General features: G+C 38.0%; 1 protein-coding gene across 1 annotated transcript; it reads right to left on the bottom strand.

The window, feature by feature from the left end:
• Nucleotides 1-471: 471 nt before the first annotated feature.
• Nucleotides 472-26,779, bottom strand: ESCO2 (establishment of sister chromatid cohesion N-acetyltransferase 2). Its single transcript, XM_061199442.1, has 11 exons — nt 26,585-26,779; nt 25,379-25,447; nt 23,773-24,604; nt 20,524-20,617; nt 14,531-14,588; nt 11,674-11,800; nt 10,442-10,573; nt 9,352-9,441; nt 8,511-8,654; nt 4,041-4,216; nt 472-604 (listed from the first exon to the last, which is right to left on the bottom strand). Exons 2-11 carry the CDS (start codon nt 25,429-25,431, stop codon nt 472-474), a joined length of 1,839 nt encoding a protein of 612 aa, XP_061055425.1. The 5' UTR covers nt 25,432-25,447; nt 26,585-26,779.
• Nucleotides 26,780-27,951: the final 1,172 nt, after the last annotated feature.

Raw genomic sequence — 27,951 nt, 5'->3', positions numbered from 1 at the left:
TTGTGTACGAATTCAGGAATTACCTTTTAAAAAATGGGGATGGAAATTATTTGCTTGTCTTTAAATTTTCCTCTTTGCTTCTGATCAGGCACGAGATAATTCTGGCCCCAAAGTGTGCTTATAAATGATAAGTGGTCACATTTCTGTGGAAAACCACCTTGCTTTGTCAATGTTCTTACATAGAAGGCAAGTATTTTCCAGCTATAGCTACTAAGTTTCATAATTAAGGATTCAGAGTGCTAGTCAGTATACATCATCCAAAGATTTTTCCTTTCTTTATATCCCTAGATAATTTTCAGTGAATTTACCCCTGACTTTTCAATTCATAAGGAACAAAACTGAGGCAGGTTTCTGTATATGTGTGTGTGTCTTAGTATTTTTATTTTGATATTTGTTAAATAGTTTGTATTTTATGATAATGGGCTGTCTGAACTCATCCATATAGTAACTGTTCTATAGTTGAAATTGGCTTTAAGTATTAAAATTGTATACAAGGAAATTAGGGGTGTTGCAGTACTTGGTTGCAAATAACTTGCCATCTGGTGTTGGGTCAGAAAATGCTATTTCATTCGTGCTGAGAAAACAGCCAAACATGAAGCAATTCCTAAAAAAGAGAAAAAGATAATTTAACAATGGAAACAACTTAAAATTTTGATTAAACATAAGCACAATTATATCAATATTTTAAAGCAATCCAATTAAAAAATTTCAATCTCTTTATGTATTCTTGATTAAAACCAACATTATTTTATTAAGTGGTAAAATGACTCAATGCCTTGTATTTTACAGGTGGAAGTCTAATGATATCATTTCACAGATGAGAAAACTAAGGCCCAGAAAAAGTTCTGCTGAGAGGCAAAGGGAGCCACACAAACCATCCGGTTGACTCTAGGTGATCCGTGATAGTAAGCAACGAATATGAGATACTATTGCTAATTAAAAGCCACAGATAGTTATAACAACAAAAAAATAATTATTTTAACCAATAACTATATTCTTTTCAACTACATCACACACTCAGAGCTTTAAGAAGACAAAAACTAATCTGCATTTTGACTACAACTCTCCTTGATCCAGCTCAACTAGGATTAAAAGAAAATGAAATAGCTGAAAGAATTCAACAAAACTGAGGGATAGTCTATGAAATAACTGGCCTGTACTCTTCAAATTCTTCAATGTCATGAAAGACAAAGAAAGGCTAAGAAACTGTTGCAGGTTAAGGAAGATGAAGACTAAAAAGATATTATGACTAAATGCAATATGTAATCCCGAACAGAAAAAAAAATGCTATGAAGGGCATTTGAGACAAATGACAAAATTGAAATATCGACTATACATTAGATAGTATAGCATTATATTGGGATATTAAATACCCCAAATTTGATATCTGATCTGTCCTTATATAAGAGAATATCCTTGTTATTAAGAAATACATACCAGGTTATATACTGGTATTCTCCATACCAAATTTATGTATCTCAACATAAAATATAGAAAACAGAGGCATTTCACAATTAACTATGAAATAAAATCTTTACAGACACCAACTTCTCTCACTGCTCCCCTTTGTAAGGTATGGTGGGGGACTAGGATTGAGGCCTAGGCCTGCAGCCCTGCTGTGGTCTTGGTGTTCTTTCTTAAAAAGTGTATGGAACCCAAAGGCTAGAATAGTGCTACTCAAAGTGTGGTCCTTGGTTTTGTCAAAGTGGAGTCATTGGTCTGTAATCTGTTATCTTAAAGATAGAGGTTGAGAGAGTAAGTGTTGTGAAACTCATCTATCTAACCTAGATTAGGTAATTAACAAGCAAGAAAGACGCAAACTCATTTGTCCCATTATTAACTAAGTACCAACATACAGTGTTAGTACAGAGTGTGCATACTGTAGTTTTAAAATGGAGAATTCATATACCAAAGACTCACCATTTAGAAATACACAGTTCAGTGGTTTTAGTATATTCAAAAATTGCACAAAATTCAAGAACATTTCATCACCCAAAGAAACCCTGTAGCCAATTAGCAGTCACTCTCCATTCACCCTTCCCTCAGTCCCTGGAAACTGCTAGTCTACTTTCTATCTATGGATTTGCCTATTCTGGATGTTTTCTATAAACAGAATCATATAATAATATGGGGTATTTTGTGAGTGGCTTTTTTTAGTTAGCATAATATTTTCAAGGTTCATCCATGTTGTAGCATGTATCAGAACTTCATTCCTTTTTGTGGCTGAATATCCTATTGTAGTATCGTATGGATATACAACATTGTGTTTATCCATTAATCATGAATTTGGTTGTTTACATTTTTTTTGGCTATTATGAATAATGCTGCTATGAACCTTCTGTATAAGTTTTTGCGTGGACAGATGCTTCCATTTCTCTTGAGTATACTTGTAGGAGCAGAATTGCTGGGTCATATGGTAACAGTTTAATTTCTTGACAAACTGCCAGACTAGATTCCACAGCAGCTGTAGCATTTTACATTCCTACCAGCAGCATACAAGGATTAGTTTCCTCCACATCCTCACCAACACTTGTTATTTTCCCTTTGTTTTCGTTTAGTCATCCAAGTGGCTGTGAAGTGGTATCTCATAATGGTTTTGATTTGTGATTTCCTTTATAGCTAAGGATGTTGAGCATAGCTTCACGTGCTTATCAGCCATTTGTATTTCTGCTTTGGAAGAAAATAGAATACATTGAAATCCTCTGCCTGTTTTTAAATTGGGTTGTCTTTTTGTGTGTTGTAAGGGTTCTTTTATATATGTTGGATATACTAGACTCTTATTAGATAAATGATTTGCAAATATTTTATCTCATTCTGCGGGCTGTCTTGCTAATTTACTTTTACATTTAGTTACACTTGTGAGTTACAGTAAGTCTTTATTAATCACCTAGTCACACATGGTCAATAAACATGTACAATTTCTAAAATTCTTTTTTATTTTTTTTTATTTTTATTTTTTTTTTTTAAATTTATTTGTTATTTATTTATTATTTATTTTTGGCTGTGTTGGGTCTTCGTTTCTGTGTGAGGGCTTTCTCTAGTTGCGGCAAGCGGGGGCCACTCTTCATCGCGATGCGCGGGCCTCTCACTATCGCGGCCTCTCTTGTTGCGGAGCACAGGCTCCAGACGCGCAGGCTCAGTAGTTGTGGCTCACGGGCCCAGTTGCTCCGCGGCATGTGGGATCCTCCCAGAGCAGGGCTCGAACCCGTGTCCCCTGCATTGGCAGGCAGATTCTCAACCACTGCGCCACCAGGGAAGCCCTAAAATTCTTTTTTAAAAAAATATTTATTTATTTATTTATTTAGGCTGCCATTGGGTCTTAGTTGCAGCATGTGGGCTCTTCATTGAGGTGCGTGGGTTTTCTCTCTCTAGTTGTGGCGTTCGGGTTTTCTCTCTCTAGTTGTAGTGTGCAGGTTTTCTCTCTCTAGTTGTGGTGCGCAGGCTCCAGAGCACATGGGCTCTGTAGTTTGCAGCACGCGGGCTCTCTAGTTGAGGCACATGAGCTCAATAGTTGTGGCACACAGGCTTAGCTGCCCCGTGGCATGTGGGATCTTAGTTCCCTGACCAGGGATCAAACCCACGTCCCCTGCATTGGAAGGCAGATTCTTTACCACTGGACCACCAGGGAAGTCCCTAAAATTCTTTTTTTTAAACTTATATTTTGTTTTTATAGATTTATTTAAATGTAATTTTACATCTGTTGAATCTAATAAAAATTTGGGCTTCCATTTTTCCATTTGTTTGTTTCCTAGCAATTTCTCTTTATTTGATTAATGTGTTGGTCTGTAACAAAATCCAGTCTTTGACCACAGGTAGTTTGAAAAGCACTGGGCTAGAATGTTTCAGACTTGGAATGTTGTGCCCGAAACTGAGTATATCTAGTTCTTTTTTTTTTTTTTTCAGTGCCAGCATTGCCTTAGCCTGACTTTGGTAGTACTTATATAGAAGTGCCTTACCAACATCATTCCCTTTGGCTCATGAGCCAGGAAAGGTTCTGGGAAAGCTAATCTGGGTCTAATCCATTTTATTTTATTTCTTACCTGACAGTATCTACCAGTCGTCTTGCAATGCGCTTTCTTCTCTTCAGTCTGAAGACCCAGATTCTACTTATCCCACAGATTGCAGGTTCTGGTACATCTGAACATTGCCAAGCCCTATGACATTCTTTAGAGCTTGGGGATTCTGGACCAGTTGGTTCAGACAGGACACGGAAGGCCTGCAATGATACACAGAAGCATCTAGAGCTAACAATACAGCTGAGTTCACATTTCTTTTTAAAAACCATTCTTTAAACAAAATTTAAGTATCTAAAATTAATCTTATCCTACCTTCACAAAAATGTTAAAATTCTTTGCTATTTCTTGAATTCTTGCCCATTTATAGTCACACAACGCTTAAAAATTACTAGTGGTGTTGAGATATTCCCACATCCTAGTGTATTACACCATTGTGAAACTTTCTTGTGTTGATTTAAAAAAATTATAAAAGCCTCTTACTTCTAATAAAGTACATAAACTTCTCCCATTCTCTCCATCCTAAAATGTACATTTGATATTCTAAAATACTAATAACACTAAAGAAGGTTTTTGCATATAAACTATGAAATTTGGTATTTAAATTTTTCTTTAAACTCCTTATTTTGAATAATTATAGATTCAGAGGAAGTTGACAAATAGTACAAAGAGGACATGTATCCTTCACCTAATTTCCCCCAATAGTTACATCTTCCATAACTATAGTACAACACCAAAAGCAAGAAATTAACATGGGTACAATGTGTGTGTATAGTTCCATGACAATTCATCATACCTGAATACTGATTTAACCATCACCACAATCAAAATACAGAGCTACTGCATCATCACGAAGCTCTTCCTCTTGCTACCTCCTTATAATCACACCCATTTCCCTGTCCCCCACCATCCCTAAACCCTGGCAACCACAATCTGTTCTCTATCTCTAAAATTCTGCTATTCTGAGGATATCATACAAATGGACTCATACAGAATGTGACCCTTTAAGAATGGCTTTTTTTTTGAATTTTATTTATTTTTTTATACAGCAGGTTCTTATTAGTTATCTATTTTATACATATTAGTGTATATATGTCAAGCCCAATCTCCCAATTCATCCCACCCGCCACTTTCCCCGCTTGGTGTCCATACGTTTGTTCTCTACGTCTGTGTCTCTATTTCTGGAGAATGGCTCTTTTTCACTCAGCACAATGCCATTGATACCTGTCCAAGTTGTTGCATGTATCAACAGTTTGTTCCTTTTTATTGCTAAGTAATATTCCATTGTATGGATGTACCAGCTTGTTTAATCACTCACCTACTGAAGGACACTTTGGTTGTTTCCAGGTTTTGGCTATTACAAATAAAGCTGCTATAAACATTCAGGTGTGGGTTTTTGTGTAGACATAAGTTTTCATTTCTGGGATAAATGCCCAGGAGTATGATTGCTGGGTCATAAGGTAAATGTATGATTAGTTTTTTAAGAAACTGCCAAACTTTTTCCAGAGTGGCTGTAACATTTTACATTCCCTCCAACAATATATGAGAAATCTAGTTTCCCTGCATCCACACCAGCATTTGCTATTGTCACTATTTTCTATTGTAGCTGTTCTGATAGGTGTATATTAAGTTTTAACTCCCATTGAGAAAACTTTGCTTCTGAAATGAGAATGAATAGAAAAGTATATGTATGAGTTAGTTGGCTATACAGATCTTCCTCAACTTATGATGGAATTACGTCCCGGTAAATGTAGACTGTGGGCTTCCCTGGTGGCGCAGTGGTTAAGAATCCGCCTGCCAATGCAGAGGACACGAGTTCAAGCCCTGGTCCGGGAAGATCCCACATGCTGCGGGGCAACTACGCCCGTGCGCCACAACTACTGAGCCTGCGCTCTAGAGCCTGCGAGCCACAACTACTGAAGCCTGTGCGTCTAGAGCCCGTGCTCTGCAACAAGACAAGCCAACACAATGAGAAGCCTGTGCACAGCAACGAAGAGTAGTCCCCGCTCGCCGCAACCAGAGAAAAGCCCACACACAGCAACGAAGACCCAACACAGCCAAAAATAATTAAATAAATAAATTTATTTATAAAAAGAAAAAGATCAAAGGAAGAAAAGGCCAAGTTGATCACTTTTACAGCCCATAGTACAAACCAACTGCTTTTCTCTCTCTACTGTCTGATAAACACACGAGACTATATATGTATGTATGTGTGTGTGTGTGTGCATATATATATGAGATGAAAAGCAGAAAAAAGGAAAATAAGAAAGACGGTAGAAAAGAGGGGAAAAAAGGGAAGGCACGTATAAAAAGGAGTAAGATACAAAGCTACAGTAATGAAGACAATATGGTACTGGCACAAAAACAGAAATATAGATCAATGAAACAGGATAGAAAGCCCAGAGATAAACCCACGCACCTATGGTCAACTAATCTTTGACAAAGGAGGCAAGGATATACAATGGAGAAAAGACAGTCTCTTCAATAAGTGGTGCTGGGAAAACTGGACAGCTACATGTAAAAGGATGAAATTAGAACACTCCCTAACACCATACACAAAAATAAACTCAAAATGGATTAAAGACCTAAATGTAAGACTGGACACTATAAAACTCTTAAAGAAAAACATAGGAAGAACACTCTTTGACATAAATCACAGCAAGATCTTTTTTGACCCACCTCCTAGAGTAATGGAAGTAAAAACAAAAATAAACAAATGGGGCCTAATGAAACTTAAAAGCTTTTGCACAGCAAAGGAAACTATAAACAAGACAAAAAGACAACCCTCAGAATGGGAGAAAAAATTTGCAAACGAATCAACAGACAAAGCAGTAATCTCCAAAATATATAAACAGCTCATGTAGCTCAATATTAAAAAAAACAAACAACCCAATTAAAAAATGGGCAGAAGACCTAAATAGACATTTCTCCAAAGAAGACATACAGATGGCGAAGAGGCACGTGAAAAGCTGCTCAACACCACTAATTATTAGAGAAATGCAAATCAAAACTACAATGAGGTATCACCTCATACCAGTTAGAATGGGCATCATCAGAAAATGTACAAACAACAAATGCTGGAAAGGGTGTGGAGAAAAGGGAACCCTCTTGCACTGTTGGTGGGAATGTAAATTGATACAGCCACTATGGAGAACAGTATGGACGTTCCTTAAAAAACTAAAAACAGAACTACCACATGACCCAGCAATCCCACTACTGGGCATATACCCAGAGAAAACCATAATTCAAAAAGACACATGCACCCCAATGTTCATTGCAGCACTATTTACAACAGCCAGGTCATGGAAGCAACCTAAATGCCCATCGACAGACGAATGGATAAAGAAGATGTGGTACATACATACAATGGAATATTACTCAGCCATAAAAGGGAACGAAATTGGGTCATTTGTAGAGACGTGGATGGACCTAGAGGCTGTCATACAGAGTGCAGTAAGTCAGAAAGAGAAAAATATCATATATTAACGCATATATGTGAAATCTAGAAAAATGGTACAGATGAACTGGTTTGCAAGGCAGAAATAGAGACACAGATGTAGAGAACAAACGTAAGGACACCAAGGGGGGAAAGCGGGGGTGGGGGGAGGTTGGTGGTGTGATGAATTGGGAGATTGGGATTGACGTATATACACTAATATGTATAAAATAGATAACTAATAAGAACCTGCTGTATAAAAAAAATAAATAAAATTCAAATAATAAAATAAAATAAAAAGGACTAAGAGCATCATTTCAAGATGTACTGAGACAGATAAGTATTTTTAAAAGGAAAGAGACGTAAGTGTGGGACATTATAAAGTCAGGTTTAAAGAACACATTTGAACTATAAGTCTTCCTAGCTAAAGATTACCCTGTAAGCTCCTTGAAAGGCAAAAACTATGTATCTCTATTGTAGAACAAGGGTTGGTAACCTTTTTCTGTATGGGTTCAAATTGTAAATACTTTAGGCTCTTTGGGCCACGTGGTCTCTTTTGCACCGACTCAACCCTGCCTTTGTAGCACAAAAGCAACCACAGATTAATATGGAAATGAATGAGCATGGTTGTGTGTCAATAAAACTTTACAAAAACAGGTGGAGGGCCACACTTGGCCCATGGGCTATTGTTTGCTCCTCTGCTAGAACACTGCTAATTAGTATCCAAAGTAGATTCTAATTAAGGCACAAGTAAGGACTATTTTGGCAAATATATTAACCTGCACTAGGCCACATGTTCAATAACTGAGCTTATTTAAAATACTATACTTTATAGTCCAGGTATATAAAAGACAACATAAACTTAAGACTGACTTATCCTGCTTATATAAGGCAAAATACCAGATATAAAAGAAAAAAATGACTTCAATTATCTATATGGTCAAGGATATTTTAGAAGGAAAAATTCATTAATGGTAGCATTCTTAAATGCTTGAGACTTCTCCCAACTACTTTATTTTGCTCACAAATTATACCAGCAATTTATTAGACATATACAATACCTGTTTGATGGGCTCTGCAATTAAACACCCAACTACTTTCTTTTCATCAGAAATAAAGAGAAAAGTTTTGGTTTTGTTTGGACATCTGGGAACAACTTGCTGGAAGCCCAATTCATAATCGACAAGTTCTTGGACATCTTCGACCTAATGATGTTAAAAACCAAAAGATGTGAATTTGTTTTAAAAAGTATAATAGAAAATATACATATTTATATACACAAAAAGTATGATTACCATCAGTTTTGCCTCTTCTATCTCTACTTCCTAAATTTACACAATCCCCAAATTATTTCACTATTGATGCATCTTTCTGCCACTTTGGAAACAGGGTTTTAAGAAACTATTTTAAAGATTGCTTTCAGCAGACAGAAATTCAGACCCTTGGGAGGGATAAGGAGAAGGACGATTTTATTTCAGCTTTATTCATTGTTCACTGGGGCTAAACATCCAGCCCAAGAAACAAAGGCAACACCAACATAAGAATTAGACTCTGGAGCCATTAATTTCTCAATATTAAAAAGTTTAGTTTCTCTCTCACAAATTGAAGATGCGGGTAAAAGATAAGCTATAGAGCCTTATCTGTTTTCTTTAATCTCCACCTGACACTCCTTTGTCTTGTAACTGTAAGTTTAATTTTGTATGACGTACTATGAAAGTCCTCCTTACAACTGTACCAAAGTACAGCGGATTATCTATAAGCAAAGGTATTTTACAGTTCAACATAGGTTGATTTCTTGGTAGAAAATGGGGAGAGTAGGAGGAAAACAAAGATTGAGAAAGTAACACTATAAATCAACTACACTTCAATTAAAAAAAGAAAAGAAAAACTAATGTTCCACACCTTTCTGATAGCATAACTCGGATCATGTGACAGGACCAACACAATTTTCCCATCCCAAAATTCTGCTACGACACGTTCTTTTTTCCAGCCCTGCCAAAGGAAAAAAAAAGTCACAGTTTAATCTGAAGAGGAAAAAAAATTAAATAATATGGTCTGGAGAGAACAAAAAGATGGACAATGAATGATATAACAAAGATAAAACCCAACTACAGGAATGTGGTAAGGGAAATAAAAGATGTCTAAAGGAAAGTGTCTGCCCTCCAGGGGCTGACACCCTATCAGGAGACATGTAAACAATCTATTATAAAATAAGTTGAAGTCAAATAAGAGCCCTTCATAGGAATATAGAGAAAAAACAATGAATTATCAGGGGTGTGAAGGTGGGGGAGGGGTGGGATAAGCAGAGGGGGTTTTTTTGGGTCGCACCAGCAAGTGGGTTCTTAGTTCCCTGACCAGGGATCGAACCTGCACCCCCTGCCCTGGCAGCGCAGAGTCTTACCTGCTCGACTGCCAGGGAAGTCACCAAGCAGTTTTAATAAACAAGGCTAAAAATATTATGAAGGCATGAACTACAGCAATAAAAATAGGGAAAAAAGGGAGTGCATTTGAGTAGCAGGTGTAGTCATAAAGATAAGGCCAACAATAGGATGTATTTGGAGTAGGAGGGTGCTTGATGAAGAGGTGGGACCTCTCTTCTCAGTAAAGAAAAAGCCTGGAGAAGTCGTAGAAAAGCCGTTTTTCTAAGGTTATCTATAAAGAAGAAACTAAAGTGAGGAAAGGAGAAACTCCTCAAGTCTTTGAGTTTTGCATCTTGACTGCTCAGCTCTGAAAGCTAGAGGTAAGGATGCAGGGTGTTCACTCAACCTAGAACAATAGCTTCTCTTATATTAGGACAGGAGGTTCGAAGTGGCACTTTTATTAAAACTTAACTTTTAAATACCATCAGTCTCAAATATTAAGGACAACAAAATTGCAGATGATGAAATATTTTTGGACACATGGATCTTTCCATATTTAGGCAAAAGAAATGTATCTTTTAAAGCAGCTTCACTTTTTAGAACAAATGGAAACGACTATTTTTTTTACTTACTGCATATTTGATTCCCTCCAGAAATCTGTGGTGATGCTGAACATGCTGCAGTTCATCCTCGGGGCTGGAAGCAGTGTAGATCATGCCACAAGACTTACACATGGTGGCTCCAAAATGTTTCTGACCAGCGTCCTACAATTGGAAGGGAAAAAAAAAAGCCTATCTAAACACATCACAGTTAGCTCTACATTTAGTTCATGTAAATTTGTCCATTCATTCAAATTTGTCCTCATTTTTTTTTTATGCTGGCACAGGTGAAATACTAAATGAAAGTCTGGTTACTCTATCTTCTTCTCTCTCCGCACAAACAAAATGGAATGAGAAGAGCCCTAAACATGCAATAGTGATGAAAGAAGTGAAACTGCCTCTTTGGACAGTGGGAAAAAAATCAAGATTCTTTAGCTGGACCCATAGTTCTAGGAAGCAATAAGATTAAATCATAAATATTACAGCTAAGATGAACAATGAAACTTCCTTATTAAGCTCTTATACGAGAGGCCTAAAAAAGCCTCATTTCAAAGAGGCAGGGCAAAAATTTCAGGACTTAATACATTCATCATAGAGTATTTTTTCCTTAAGTGGTTAGGAGTCTGAAGTCTTTTCCCCAAGAGTTGATAAAAAATAAGTATAATACATAGTAAAAGTTCAGGAAAAGCACAGATAAATTAATGAATATAGAGAATTCAGGGATATTCAATGTCAAGGCTTATTAATTCCCATTCTATCTCATAAGGCATTGCTTAATGCTACTGAAAAATACCAAATTTTGAATTGTCTATATAGGTGTTTGCAAACTTTCTACCAAGGGCCAGAAAGTAAACATTTTAGGCTTCGCAGGACACACATATTCTTTTTTTCCAACCCTTTAAAAATGTAAAAGCCATTTTTAGCTCATAGGCCATGGTCCAGATTTGGCCCACAGCCATAGTCTGCCAAACCCAGGTCTAATGCAATGTTGCTATTCTCATTAAGTCTTTTATAGATCAACAATAATTTTCCTTATCCAGAGGCAACTCATTCATCAGCATTCTACTAAGTTGCTAGGACTGCCCAACACCATCAGTTCAAAAATGTACTTGACTAGCTTTAAATGCTGCCACTACAGCAAAGGTAGCATTTACAAACTCAGAATATCTATAACCCCCAGTAACTATGCTTAGACAACACGTCAGACTTCAGGTTCTATATGTGAGAGCCATGTACAGGAGGAGCTTTGTTTTAAATTTACTCACAATGACGAGCTGGTCCTTTGTTTCTTTATTTGCATCTCTGGTATTAGTATTTTTCTGTATATTGATTTGTTTCAAGAAGTTAGTAGATGTGACGGATCCCACAGAAGACTGTTCTTCAACTAGAGATCTTGAAGTAGAAAGTATTATTTAATAATTTAAAAATATTTGACAAATTATAATGAAAAGAAATGTATATAACATTTGCAGAGGACTTTGCACTTTTTAGGGCTTTCTATCGACATAACTTGATGAAGTAATAGGGCTAGAAACAATGAGAAACCTGAGGCCCACTCAGACAGGATCGGTAAACTACCCAAGGTAAATTAACTAATGAAGAATGGCAGAAAGACTCAAATCCCTGTCTTCTAACTCCACGTCCAAGGGATTTCATCTACAGTATCAGCTGCATATATGCAGGATTTCTTTGTAAGTCGATGTCACCCTTAAAATTTAATCTTTTCTTGCTTTATCAAACCTTAGGACAATATTTACCCATCTAGGCATAAAGAAACTCCTGGAATACCATAGCAGATAAGTAGACTCTAATACTGAATCTCACAGACCCACAGGAAGTCAGTCACCAGCACATTATGATCCAACAACTTTTTACTGGGGCAGTGAGTGAGGCTAATACACTCGCTAGTCCGCATGCCTAAAGCAGCACCCTACTATTCTCAAATTCTTAGAGAAAAAAAAAAATTGGCTGGATAGATGTTGTTGAGGCAACCGTTTCGCATTAGGAGAGAATGCTGGGACTGACTTATAGAGATTGCAAACAGGAGCCCTTCGGCCAAAACCAGCTAGCAAATGTTTTGATCAACTCGCACAGAGTTTAAAACTTTGGATTAGCTACCAATATTTTAAAATCTAGAGATTCCACTTAAAAATGTGTATTTCCAATATTGCAAAAACACTGTAAGATCATTAGACCTCTGTTTCATCGAAGAATCTACTAGTTGGAGCTACACAGCACGTGCTCTTTTAGGTGGGGCATGCTTCTCCAGTTGGCTCCAGTCTCTGCCCAGCCTGGCTGGCTCTGTAGGCACTGAGTTTGTAACCCTTGCCTTATAATGAAATGACCTTTTTCCAAGGATCAAAGAAATAGAAATCTCTAGAGAGTAGAGGCAAGGGAAAAAACCAAGTACCCAAAGCAAGGGGTTCAAACAGAAACTGATACTGACAAATGAAAAAACACTGGAAAAAAACCCTGTCTAACGCTTTATGCTAACCCAAGGTGTCTTGCTAGCATCTGACTAGAAAATGGCTTTCAAACTGACTTGACAAACCTATGGTGAGAAATATATTTCACATCATGACAAATACAGATACATATATATAACTGAAAAAAACAGGATTCACTAAATACACTTACTACGTGAGAGATGCATTATTCCATTTTAAAAAAATGCTAGATGTGATGCCCTTAAACTGATTTGATAAACTACTAATGCCTGTAATATAAAAAACACTTGTCTAGGTCGCTGACCCCCTCCACCCCTTATACGTTTGCTAAGTACCACAGCTCTTGCCATCTCTGCATGCGTGACCGCAATCTCTTTACTTCTATCCTAGCAATTTTAACAGTTTATTATATGTATTTGTTTAAATGCCTGTCCTCTTCTAACCATAACTTCCTTGATAGCAGGACCATGTGTTATTTACCTTTACATCTCTAAAACTCGGTGTAGTTCAATACCACATGGTACTCTATAAACGTTTGCCAAACGTGAGACTACAAATCCAAAGAATCTGTAAACTACCTAAAGTAGAACTCATAGATTAAACCACAAGAAATTGATGATATCTGATTTGTTAGATCCTACATAATGAGCAAATTTCAAATGATTCAACCAACAGTCTCCTAATATCTCCTTATGCTAGGTTAAATTAGTTTATATGCTGTTATTAGCTAATTGTGGTAGGTTTCAATCCTCAATAAACAGTCATGAAAGAAGACAGATGAGAAAAGGGAAGGGTGAAAAAAACTAGGAATATGGCCTTTGAAGGGGAAAAGTTGCCCAACCAACCCAATCTCCAAGGCAATTTAGGGTGAGATGCCCTAAGAGTAGGAGAACTTACCTAGGAAGTACCTTGCTCAATACCTTTAGTTGTTTATCATCAAATAGGGAGAAAAGAACCAAAGCTGCTTAGCGAGATGAGACGTTCAGACTATAAGAAACTTCTTTTTCAGAGCTTTTCCACTTATGCTCACATGTACCCATGCCTCCCGCACTTCCAGTTTTAGTTTTGACCAGGATAGTGGTAGCTTCAGCTCGGATTTATAACAGCATTAAGCTGCTGCAAGTTACTTACTCCTCTGGCCAGAGTCTCCTCATCTATAAGATGGGGTAATGATGGTATCTACACCATGAGGTTGTAAACGCCCATTAAACATGAACTATTATCAATATGTTGTCACACAGGGGAGGCAATACAGCCTAATGGGCTTTGGTTAAAATATGGATTCTAGTCCTGGCTCTGCCAACTATAATAGCTGTGCAACTGTGGCTGAATTACAAACAGTTTTCTCAGCTGAAAATGGTAATAATAGCATCAACCTTCTAGGTTGTTGTGGGGATAAGTGAAATAATGGATATAAACTACTTATTATGGGTCAGGTACTATATAAAAACGTAGCAATTATTACTATTCAAGTCCACAAAGGTCTTTTCCTTCTCTCAACTCTTCAAGTTTTTATGAAGTTTCTATGAGAGGATCTGATTTCATCTCCTATTCTCAATATGTCTTTAATGGGGAAGAAAAACAATGTTCTCCAAATTAAATAGTGTAAGAAAGAAAAAGAGACCCAGTGGACTCACAATTAAACCTTGAACATTAAAATAAGTGTGACACTTACCTTTTTGTGTTGACTGAAGACACGGTGAAGATGGGATAGACAAGGGTCTCAGGAGAAACTTGTAGGCAAAAAGGTGACAATAATTTGTATCACAGAATAAACTTAAAGCTTTAAAGCATAAGAGTATAAAGGTTAATAAGACCAAAATACTCACATTACTTGATTTCAAGACTTAACAGTAATCAGGACAGTATGGTATTGACAAAGGGATAGACAAATAGATCAATGGAACAAAATAGAGAGCCCGGAAACACCCATGCAGATACAGTCAACTGATTTTTGACAAAGAGACATAAGTTAATTCAATGGAGAAAAGACAGTCATCAAATGGTGCTGGAACAATTTGACATCCACATGCAAAAAAATGACAACACTGGGGCTTCCCTGGTGGCGCAGTGGTTGAGAATCTGCCTGCCAATGCAGGGGACACGGGTTCGAGCCCTGGTCTGGGAAGATCCCACATGCCGCGGAGCGACTAGGCCCGTGAGCCACAATTGCTGAGCCTGCGCGTCTGGAGCTTGTGCTCCACAACAAGAGAGTCCGCGATAGTGAGAGGCCCGCGCACCGCGATGAAGAGTGGCCCCCGCTCGCCGCAACTAGAGAAAGCCCTCGCACAGAAACGAAGACCCAACACAGGCAAAAATAAAATTAATTAATTAATAATAAAAAAAGAAGTGAATAAAAGAGGAGAAATGTAATTTCTAAAAAAAAAAAAAAAAATGACAACACTCACATAAAAATTAACTCAAAACGGATCACAGATCTAAATGCAAAATGTAGAACTATAAAACTTCTAGAAGAAAAATCCACATGAACTTGGGTTTGGTAATAATTTTTTACACACAACACCAAAAGCACAATACATGAAAGAAAAATTAAATGAGTTAGACTTTATCAAATTTAAGTGTTTTGCTCTGCAAAAACTGTTAAGAGAATAAAAAGACAAGCCACAGACTAGGGAGTAAATACTTTCCATCATATTTCTGATCAAAGATTTGTATCCAGAATATAAAAAGAACTCTTAAAACTCAATAATAATAAAAAGTCCAATTAAAAATGGGCAAAAGATCTGAACAGACCCTTCTCCAAAGACATACAGATGGCAAATAAACACATGAAAAGATGTTCTGCATCATTTGTCATTAGGGAAATGCAGGTTAAAAGCACAATGAGCTATTACTACATACCTATTAGAATGGCTAACATCCAAAAAACTGACAATAACAAATGCTGGAGGGAATGGGGAGTAACAGGAACTCCCATTCATTGCAGGTGGGAATGCAAAATGGCACAGTTGCTATGGAACATTTTGGCAGTTTTTTTATAACGTTTAACATAGATTTGCCACATAACCCAGCAATCATGCTTGTAGGTGTTAACCCAAGTGTTATGAAATCTTATGTCCACAGAATAACATGTACACAAATGTTTATAGCAGCTTTATTCATAATTGCTAAAAACTGAAAGCAACCAAGATGTCCTTTAATGGAGGAATGGATAAACAGACTATGTATGGTAATTCCGTAGTTCAGCAGAAAAAAGGGAATGAACTATTAATACATGCAACAACACACATGAATCTTAAACGCATTTTACTAAGTGAAAGAAGTCAGACCCAAAAGTCTACCTATTGCACGACTGCATTTGTGTGACATTTTTACCAGAAAAGGTAAAACCATGGGGACAGAAAACAGATTAACGGTTGCCAGGGGGATGAAGAAGGGTAGAATAGGTGACTACAAAGGATACACACAAGGGAAATTTTAGGATGAGAGACCTGTTCTGTAGGGTACTGGAGGGGTTGATTCATGGCTCTATGCACTTGCAAAATCCATAGAACTATATATAACAGAGAGTAAAATTGAATGTATGTATTAAAAAAAAAAAAAACAACCATGATGTTGAGGGACCCCAAGATGGAATGCAGACTGTGACAAATGAATCTAACTGCATTAGAACTGCATGGAGAACTGCATTGAAGGAGACAGTGGAAGAAAGGAAAGATGACCTAAGTAACTTTACAAAACAACATTTTGACTAGAAATTGGAAGGCTAAAGACAAAAGGACTGTACTTAAATGGTACACGCTGGTAAATGTGTTTCCCACAGGAGTATGAATTAATTCTGAAACTGTGTTGCAGGTATATTGGGACTGTACTTAATTACGTAGGCGCACAGTGGCTGGGAGGAGCCAGGTTCTCACTATCTGAGAGAAGTTACAGATAAGCAAAAAAGGAAGGGAGGGATAAACCCTGTGGGACTGGATTAGTCGGAGACATCAAGTTTGAACTTATGTTTCTTTAGCATATGTACAGATGGAGAGATACACAAACAATTATAGATGTGTGCATATACATGGATTAGGATACATACATATATTGATATTTTCTAGCTCTGTCTGCTGAGAGGGCCTAGGAGCCACGACACTCCAGTAGCAACAAGCACACCAAGTCCAGAACTTGGTTTCTAAATTATATTCCCCAACAGAAGGAACTAGGGTTCCTTGGAGAAGTGGCTGAGTCTAGGACTGCGTCAAAGCAAACGCAAGGATGAGCCGGGAGCATCTTGTAGTGACAGAAAGTAAGAAGGAAGTGCTCAAAAAGCAAAAGAAGGGGACAGGTCAAAGAGAACTGACCTGAAAATATCTCCCAATGGTCAAAGCTGGAACAATATGAGCAACAGAATATATAAATAATGTAGTATTAAATTTTAACCCAAAATATAAAATATTCATGAGTGCATACTGATGAATATCCAGGAGTCCATTTATTTATTTAAAGATTGAATAAATAGGGACTCCCCTGGTGGTCCAATGGTAAAGAATCCATCTTCCAATGCAGGGGATAAGGGTTCAATCCCTGGTCGAGGAGCTAAGATCCCACATGCCGCGGGGCAACTAAGCCTGCACGCCACAACTACTGAGCCTGTGCGCCTCAACTAGAGAGCCCGCATGCCAGAAACCACAGAGCCCACACACTCTGGAGCCTGTGCGCCACAACTAGAGAGACAAAACCCACACACCACAACTAGAGAGAAGCCCGCACGCCACAACAAAGAGCCCGTGCACTGCAACAAAAGATTCTACATGCCGCGATGAAGATCCCGCGTGCCATAACTAAGAGCCGACGCAGCCAAAAAAATAAAATAAAGACAGCTCTTCCCTACAGAAGGAATCCAAATTGGGCTTCCCTGGTGGTGCAGTGCTTAAGACTCCGCCTGACAATGCAGGGGGACACGGGTTCGAGCCCTGGTCCAGGAAGATCCCACATGCTGCAGAGCAACTAAGCCTGTGCACCACAACTACTGAGCCTGCACGCTAGAGCCCGCGAGCCACAACTACTGAGCCTGCGTGCCACAACTACTGAAGCCCACGCACCTAGAGCCCATGCTCTGCAACAAGAGAAGCCGCCGCAATGAGGAGCCCGTGCACCGCAATGAAGAGCATCCCCCGCCTGCCGCAGCTAGAGAAAGCCCACGCACAGCAACGAAGACCCAATGCAGCCATAAATAAATAAATAAATAAATAAATAAAACTAAATCTAGAAAAAAATAAAAAATAAAGGATTATTTTAAAAAATAAAATAAGGGAACATTGTTTAAAAAAAAAAAGAAGGAATCCAAATAATATATGAAAAATCTTCCTCTCTAGGAGATGAAACTTAATCCCCACCCCTCCCTGAAAGGGCAGGCCAGACTTAGTGACTTACTTCCAAAGAACAGAGTTTGGGAAAGGAAAAAGGGTAACTTTTACAGTGGAGAAATAGAGCAAACCTGACCTTCACCAAGTGACAGAGGTTAACATCATCTGTAATGTCATGTGGACATCAGCACCCAATACGATGTGGTGAGAAGGGCAGTTCACCTCAGTGGCATTCTTCCCCCAAACCCATAACCCCAGTCTAATGATGAGGAAAACATCAGACAAACCCAGGTTCAGGAACATCCAGATAAGATATCTGGCCAGGACTCCTTAAGAATGTCAAGGTCATGAAAAACATGGAAACAAAGAAAAGACTGAGAAAATATCACAGACCAGAGGAGACTAGGGAGACATGACAGCTAAATGCAATATGATCCCCAGGGTGGATCCTAGAACAGAAAGGGGACATTAATGGAAAATTGATCAAATCCAAATACAGTCTAGAGCTTAGTTAATAGGAACATACCAATGATCTAAGTTTCTTAGTTTTGACAAAGGTACCACAGTAATTTAAGATGCTAACAAAGGGGGAAAGAGGGTAATACAGGAACTCTCTGTATTATCTTTACAACTTTTCTGTAAATCTAAAATTACTACAAAATAAAAAGCTTATTAAAAAAAAGAAAAAAGGTGTGAGTTCCCTGGTGGTTAGGACTCGGAGCTTTCACTGCCCAGGTGTAACCCCTGGTCCAGGAACTGAGATCCCACAAGCCACATGGCATGGCCAAAAAAAAAAAAAAAAAAAAAAAGTAAAAGAAAGAAAAAAGTTAAATAGTAGTTGATTAGAGAAAAATAGTACATTGAAAGTATGCTATTTAGTAAAAAAGCAAACTTTTAACTTTGCACTGAAAAATAATTAGAGCTCATTCTCTAGAAACAAGGCCAAGACAGTTGAGAATCTGACCTGCTATGGGTAAGTTACTTAACCTTAAGTCTGTTTCCTCATCTGTAAAATGGGCATACAAACTTATTTCCTAGGGTTGTTGTAAGAATTAAATGATAAATTAGTAATATGGCTTTATCATTTGTTTACTACCTTTATGAATTTTGCCATATGCTTGTACCACCTGTTCTTTTGTTTGTTTGTTTGTTTGGTCATGCAGAGTGGCATGCAGAATCTTAGTTCCCCAACCAGAGATCGAACCTGTGCCCCCTGCAGTGGAAGCACGGAGTCTTAACCACTGGACTGCCAGGGAAGTCCCTTGTACCATCTGTATTATATTTTATTTATTAAATATTTTTCCTTAAATGGACTTAGACAGTGTACTAAAATAAATTTATTTTTAAAGAAAATTTTATAACTATTGTAAATGAAAAGCCGTTATTATTTTTCTGCTACCTGTTCTGTCATATCAGGGATAGCACAACCCATGGAAAACACAAAGCATACTAAACATTTAGCACTGCCTGGTACATATTCAGCAGCTAATAAGTACTAGTTATTAACAGTATATCTCAGGATAACCATTATGAATCATCATTCTGTATATCCTTATGTCATTAGATCCTCTTAAGGGCTATTTTGCTTTTAGTTTTATCTTTGTTTTCTTCCTGTGAGCTACAGCTTCTCACTATAGTCTACATATCTACTTCTAGAATTTTAATTTATTTCCAAATTTAAAGATATAATGAACAAGTTAAAGTTACAAAGAATCTGGCTGGTAAGTAGAATGTTAATCAACCTCTTTATATATTCATAGTTTAGTAAATACTGTTTAAGTGAACAGTGACACCATAAGTTAATAATAGGATTTCAGGACTAAGAGAAATTTAAAAATTAAGACTAACCCCTTACTTTAGAGATCTCTTCCCTAGATCACACAGTTAATTAGTGGCAGACCTAGACAAAACCCCAAGGTTCCTGATGCCCAATTCAGTGCCCTTTAATGGCCTTTTAAATTCTGCTTACAACTGGGCTTTGATCATAGATATATAACAAATTGTTTTCACTCCCTCGTATTATTTGGGGTAAAAGGTAGGTAGGGTATGTATGATAAGAACACCTGGCCCTAGGGAGCTTAAGTAACTTGGCCACATCTCACAGACCAATTAATCATCAGTATTTTGTCTTAAGTTCCAGCCTAAGGTCTCTTTGTCTCCTCCATAAAATGCACTGCACTGCTTATCATAGAAAACAGTGTTACCAAGATAAACACAAAGATACAGGTCACAGATACTGAATATTTAAAAAACCCAACATATTATTGTATATAATTTCATATTGACACATGTAATGAAGCATTATTACAAGCAAATAAACTCATTTTGAGAAAAAAACTTTTCTCTTACTTACCAGCCTTGTTCTCACTGAAAGTCTCCTCTGAAGAAAAACTCTTATTTTCATCGGTTTTACATTCCCTTGAAGAAATGACTCTATCTGATGCATCCTGAAAATAATGAATAAGTAAAATTAAGGAAACCTATAATTCTTAATCATTTTCTATTTAGTGAATGAATCCCAATAGATCTGCTTCTAAAACAGAGTATGTAGTTTATTATGAATTATATTTCATAATGACCTTAAATTCTCAATTTTCAGTCTATTTTAAGGAAAATTCCCTTTATATCTACTAAATGTAATATTTTAAAAGACAGAGTGTGCATATTTAAGTCTATAATTTGTCATCCTGTCAAAAATGTATTATTTCCTGACAAAGATGACAGAATGAAGATTATAGAACATCCCTTCTACAAAAATGAATTGAACAACAACAAAAAAATTAGTGAAAACAGCAAAAATTTCCCCAGCAGCTGCCAAACTGAAAAGGAACAACCTTTTGTCACAAGCTTTAAAATCAGGGAGCCAAGGAAAGAAAAAGAACATTCTGGAGTAGTTGGAGAGGCTTCTAAACTCCCACTTTTTGGGCAGTAGCAGGGACTAAGACTACTTGTTTGGTGAGACTCAGAATATACAGCTTGGGGGAAAAGGAAAAAACTTTTGATTAAAGAGGAACTCATTCAACATCATAACATCTCAGAAGAGGTGAGACAACCCATCAGTGTGCCACTTCTCAGGGGTCCATAAGGAGTTGGGGAAAGGTTATGCACCCTCTAATGAAAATAGGATTCACCCTCATCTAGCAGAGATGACTACTAGTAGTGGGTATTTAACAAAACCTTAGGTAGAGAACAGAGCCCAGTTCCACAAATTTAAGATGCACAAAAGCCCAGCTTCTCAAACTACTAAAAACTAGGCAGAACCCAAAACCTAACCCCTTAAAATGAAGCTCAGAAAAAAAAGTCAGAAGAGTACTGCAGAGAAATCATCATGTCACTGTAACAAGACTGTCTCTTCATTATCAAATAGATATGGAGAATACTAATCAGGACCCCTCCCCTACACGCACTTTGCTTCATTGGATTGAGAATTAATTTTAGCTTGAGTTGTGCCCTAGATTTTTAAAAACTGAGTTATATTTATATACAGTGACATGCACAGATATAAAGTAGAGTTTGATGAATTTTTCATAAACTTATATATCATGTAACCCAAACCCAAAACCCCTATCAAGATATAGGGGTGTTTTTTTTTTTGGGGGGGGTCAGAAATAAGATGAAGAATTAGTAGAATTGCTGTTATGGCTTAGGCAAGCAAGAACATGCTCCATTTAACAATATACTTGGCAATACTTGATAGAAATGCTTACAAGGGCAGCAGGTAAATGAAATTAGCAGCAAAACTGGACTGATCTAGATATGTATCCATACGTTGATTTAGTGGAAGGAAATGAAGAGCCCATACCTGTCAAATGGTAGCCTGATACTCTGTTCTGGGAGATTACTGCCATGCAGGAATGTGGGCTTAGCTTTGCCAGAGTTCGATTTTTCATGAAACACCAGAAATCTGTTACCTTACATTTAAAAAAAAATGCTGGCTCTAAACATTATGTAGGCCAAGCAAACATCCATGGGCTGGACTTGGTCCACTGGCCACCAATTATAATCTTTGCCATTGAGATCTGACATGTAGGTGACTACAAGAGGTAGGAACTGGGGTTGAATTTGGGAGGAGGCAATGAGAACAATAAGAGGAGGTGAGGAGGGAAATGACTGCAGAGAGAGTCTGAATTGCTCAGCAGTATATGAGCCTCAGAGTGTATGTGAAAGCCTACAGCTGCAAGGGTTGTGATGAACATAAACAAGTCACCACAGACATGGAAGTCGCCAAACTGGGAGCCCTTCTTAAGGCCTGTTGCCTCAACTACTTTCTGCACTTGGCTACATGGAAAAAAACCACCTTTCTCTCCCTACTGACAAGAGGTCAACAATAGAAGGTATAGACCTGCACTGTCTATTATGGTAGCCACCAGCCACAAGCAGCTAATGAGAACTTGCTACATGGCTAGTCCCAATTGATACATGCTGCAAGTGGAAATAAACATGGATTTCAAGGACTTGGTACAAAAAAAAAGAATGTAAAATATCTCATTAATAACTTTTTATATTGATGACATAGAAATAGTAACATTTAAAATATATTGGGTTAAACTTTTTAGAAACTATCTTAATGTGGCCACTAGAAGATTTTAAATTACGTGTATTGGTATTCTATCAGACAGCACTAGTCTAGGCCAGCTGTGACAAATAGGAGCACAATCAAAAAAGCATAGAATGGCACCCATGAAAACATACTATGTAAAATAAACAAAAACCCAACTATACATTCACAGTGATCATCTCCAAGTAGTGGGATTACAGAAGATACATATTTTTTTTTAATTAATTAATTTATTTATTTTTGGCTGTGTCGGGTCTTCATTTCTGCGTGAGGGCAATACATATTTTTTATATTCTCTGTATTCTCTAAATTTTCTAGAATAAGCTAGCACTTTAAATAATGAGCTGAAACAAACAAAAATATGCTCATTCTCTGGAAATCTACTACCTGAATTTTGTTATTTCTACTTTCTAAAAACACTGACTACCAAGTAAAAGTTAAGTTTCTCTGGACCACAGTCATGAGGGAACTTAATGAGATGTAAACCTTAATGCCAAGAAAATGTTGGTAGGCTTCCGTAAGCCAAAAAAGGGAGGAAAAGCCCATCTTTCTACCCTGTCTCTAAATTCTTTATAGTGATGATACTATTTGGCTTCATAAAAGCAGTCCTACAGACTGTAAAGAAAACAAAATTTTGGGCTTCCCTGGTGGCACAGTGGTTAAGAATCTGCCTGCCAATGCAGGGGACACAGGTTCGAGCCCTGGTCCGGGAAGACCCCACATGCCACGGAGCAACTAAGCCCGTGCACAACTACTGTGCTCTAGAACCCGCGAGCCACAACTACTGAAGCCCACGCACCTAGAGCCCGTGCTCCACAAGAGAAGCCACCGCAATGAGAAGCCCGCGCACCGCAACGAAGAGTAGCCCCGCTCACCACAACTAGAGAAAGGCCGCGTGCAGCAAGGAAGGCCCAACGCAGCCAAAAATAAAATAAATTTATAAAAAAAAAAAACAAATTTTGTTCAAAGTTACATATATACAATGTATACTGAAGCTCTGTTATATAGCCAGCTCAGTTTTAAAAGTGATATATTTACATTTACCTTTATTAATTTCTCTTCATTTTTACTTCTTTCACTCAGCAGCTCAGTGTTCAGTTCTTTTTCTACTAACAAACACTTTGGCACTTGCCTTGTCTCAAAACTTCTTTCATTGACAGTTTCCACATCAGACTCTTCAATAACTTCTGATTTATTCTTTTGGGTGAGTCCCAGTAATGGCTTATCTTCCAGGGGCAATTTTCTTAGAGAGGGTTTTTTCCTACTAACAAAAAAAGCCGCTCCTCCCTGGAGGGTAACTTGTGGTTTGACCTTTTGGCTTAGAACGCGAGGAGCATTCAGATTATTTTCAGCTGAGTAACAATTATTCTCTTTCTCCACAATTGGCTTATAGGCCACTCGATTTTGCTTGGAATTTTTAGAATTCTTTGACACAGGCTTGATGCACTTATATCCTGGTTGACACTTAGCAGTTAAACTCTTCTGTGGTTTTTTGTTCATCTTCTTGGAGCAGGCTGGTTTTCCCTGCATTTTTTCTGTCACACTGGGATATGATCTATCTTCATTATTAGTTTTTAGACAAATGGATCTACTCTCTTTTATCAGCTTTCTCTCCAGTGGATTGAGGTACCACTTATCTTTGTTGTAAAAGGATATGGTAGACACAGCAGATTTAAATGGTGAACCTTGATTTGCAGATGGCAATCTATTTTTAGTCGTTTTGAGTGGACTTGAAATGAAATGGCCTTGTTGAGAGCAATGAATCTTTTCTTCATTTTTATCACTGCTTTGGCAAATGTGCTTTTTATTAGGTGATGGAAATATATTTTCAGTAAAGTCCGAAATTAATTTCTTTGATGGAATTTCTGATAATAGGCTATGAAAAGAAACACAGTCCATTGATAAATATTGTTATTTTGCTTCCATTTCTATGTCAATTTACTGCTAAGCAATAAACAACTCTACCTGTAAGGCATATTAAAAATGCATCTTCTCCACCAAACATCCATCCATATACATTAGTAGTTTAACAGCAGAATTCCCAAATTCTGTCTTTACCAAACAAAGCATTTGAACATTTTTCAAAACTAAGATTCCAATATTTGTGAAAACAAACACTGTTTACAAAGAAGCTTTGAGATGCATGTATATGTATATGTGTGTGTGCGTGTGTTTTAAAACCTATTTCTAAGTTTTGGCCATATACCTGCTATAATTTCCCTAAAATGATTAATTTTATGTAATAAACTGACCACTTAGGGCTGTTCTATAATATATATCTCTGGTACGACATACATAGAGTATAGAGCTTTATAGGATTGCTTACGGATGAGTATCTACTATATGCAAAACAGTATGTTAAATATTACATAAGAGAGCAGAAAGGAGCAAGGTAATAAAAGATTTGACCCACATTTCCAAGCCATAGAAAACAGCCCTTTCTCTGATTCCCTCCAAAGGCCTTAAAGAATTAATTATGAAAGCTTACAGTATTTCCAGACTAGAATTAGAATATAAAGTATTACTGTAGCCTCAAGGAGTAGGTGAATGGAAGAATGGAAATATTTAGAGACAGAAGAGAGGAGATAAAAAGTGCAAGGTGGTGGAGTTTTCTTTTTTTAACAGTTTCTACTCATAGGCTGAGACTCACTTATCACAGTTCAAAGAATGCTGCTTCCTTTTCCTTGGAGTTAAAGTTGACATCTTCTTAACTGAACTCCTAAAAGCAACAGAACAATATAATAACCAAATTAATCCAATGTGTATAAAAATCACTAAATCAAAATTATACTTTATAAGTCTGAAAGAGTTCTCAGATGGGTGACGGTCCATAAAGATCCAAAAAAGGGGGGGATGGGTTTAAAAAGCAAATCACTTTAATAAAGGTTTAAACCATGAAGGTAAAAAAAAAAAAAAAGGAAAAACACTACATCACAGTAGCAACTAATTCAGCAGGGACAGTACAATTTAATTAACTAATTAAGCAGGAATAGTATATGTTTCAAGCCGGAAAATGATCCTACCAAGGAGGAAGGATTTTACCCCATTTCAGGACACACTTTCCCCTCAATTAGCCTGATGAATCCATACCAAGTTTAATCACTTTATATTCTGGGCAGCTGTCCTTGCCATTGCCCTCACCCCTACCCCTCCCGCTGTTAGATGCTCTTGCCCTAGGCTTCCATTCCATCCTGCACCTCCTTGGTATCCATTTAGCACATTTTCTTGTTGGTTTGACTGTCTTTCTCAACAGCCTGCATGTTCAAAGAAGGCAGAGACCGTCTCTAGCTTTTTCATCAGAAGCGAGCAAGAAAACGGGGAAGCATAATCCTTTCATTTTTCTAGTCGAGGAGACGCTGGTTTCCTTATTTACAAAATACTCTGACCTCCTAAGGCTGCGGGTAAACACAATCACACATGTTAACTCTCGGGCAGATGGTATGTTGCTCAATAAGCGTTTTCCCTTCCCCTTCCTTCGGATCAAGTATATTTAAAAAAAAAAAAATTACACAAGCGTGACTTCAAACAAACAGAAAGACCTGGGTGTCTGGGAATTCGTGTCGAGCTGCGGCTTAAGGGAAGACCCTTCCGGTGCTGAATGAGGAAAGGTAGGAGAGAAAAGCGCCTCTGTCCCCAAACGCTGTCAGGGCAAAAACACGAGAAAACTCGGCGTCAGAAAGATGGAAACCCGGTGACCTGAAGTGCGGACACCCGCTCGCTGGCTTCGGTCTCCAGCCGCGAACGCGCCAAGCACCGAGCACAAGCTCTTTTTCCTTGACATTCACCTCCACGTTCCACAGAACCTCCCGGTCTCCTGGCTCTTCCACCCCACGCCTCGACCCTCCGCAGGACTTACCTGCTCCTCGGACAGGCGACCTCTCCTCAGCAGAGCCAGGGGTCCCCACTGTATTCAAATTCTCGCGCGCCAGTCCAGGCGGAAGTAGGTGAGTTCCGATTGGCCGCTTCCCAGCGCGTCCAGGGGCTGGCTCGGTGATTGGTTGTGCACTAGCGTTTGCCCCGCCCACCCGAAAGGCGGTCTCCAAGATTCTCCCGCCCTTGCAAGGCTAAAAGCTCTCTTCTCACCAAAACCAAGTCTTCCACAATCCCTTGAGGCGCGCCGGGCTCCATTCCGGAGGCCCTATCTAAGATGCATTCTGGGAATTGTAGTTTTTGGCAGAATAAAGGCGCCCTCTGGAACTCCAGGCACATTCTAAGGTCACTTAGTGTAAGATGTTTTTGTAAAGTAGCCTAAGATTTCGAGGCAGTTATTTTTCACATTTGAAGCTTTACTGTGAGTTTACCTTTTTTTTTTTTTTTACTAGTAATACGTTAGGTTTCCAGCTCATTTTTTCATTTTTCAAGTTAAATTAAAAATTCATGACAGTAACATCTATGCGCCAGGCATTCTTGCACGTCTGATGTGTTTTATTTCATTTACTCTTCACCACAGTCTATGAGATATGAATCATCATTCCCATTTTACAGAGAATAAAACTGAGGGCCTGAAAACAATGACTATTTATAGGACAGAGCTAGGTTCTTCCTTTGCAAAGTCCAAAGATTCCTAAAGCACTCACTGATTATTAGCTACTGTTGTTATGTTTGTGTACCAGCTCCTGGTACAGTCTCTGGCACTTTCTTAGCTCTAAATAAATTTAGTTAAGTGATGCGCTTAACTTCATAGAATGAAGTCGGTCAGATGAAGTTAACAGAAATAGTCAGGTCAAAATTAAGTGCTGTGGGAACTTTCCTTGAGTCAGATCATTCCCACTTTACATCTGGAAGATATCTGAGGTTCAGAGGTTTGCCCAGTCTCACAGGTAATAATAGATGGCAGATCTTACGCAGAGAGGCATATTGCCTCCGGGGAATATCACAATTTACTCACTATATTCTAAACATTTTATGCCCATTAACTTATTTAACCCTGGCAAAATAGCCTGTGAATTAGCAGCTCTATTCATCTTCATTTTACAGCTAAGGTTAAGTCAAAATTTAATGAGCTCCTACTAAGTGCCAAGTGCCGTAACTGGCTCAGTGAACGCCTAGCTGTGAAGAAGGCAAAAGGTTTCTACTCTCAGGCAGGCCAGATGCGGGTAAAAGGAGGCAGATAAGACCAAGAGCTAAGCCTCAAGATTTGACCGCTCACGGGGTGGAGGTTCTGAAAATAAAGTCAGTGAATGACATTTTTCTCTTAGGAAGACGGAGTTTCCCTGCAGTTTT

This window comes from Eubalaena glacialis, chromosome 9 (assembly GCF_028564815.1).
Source record: "Eubalaena glacialis isolate mEubGla1 chromosome 9, mEubGla1.1.hap2.+ XY, whole genome shotgun sequence".
Classification (NCBI taxonomy): Eukaryota; Metazoa; Chordata; class Mammalia; order Artiodactyla; family Balaenidae; genus Eubalaena; species Eubalaena glacialis.
The sequence above is the reverse complement of the archived record's forward strand: the minus strand, read 5'-3'. Positions and strand labels throughout refer to the sequence as shown.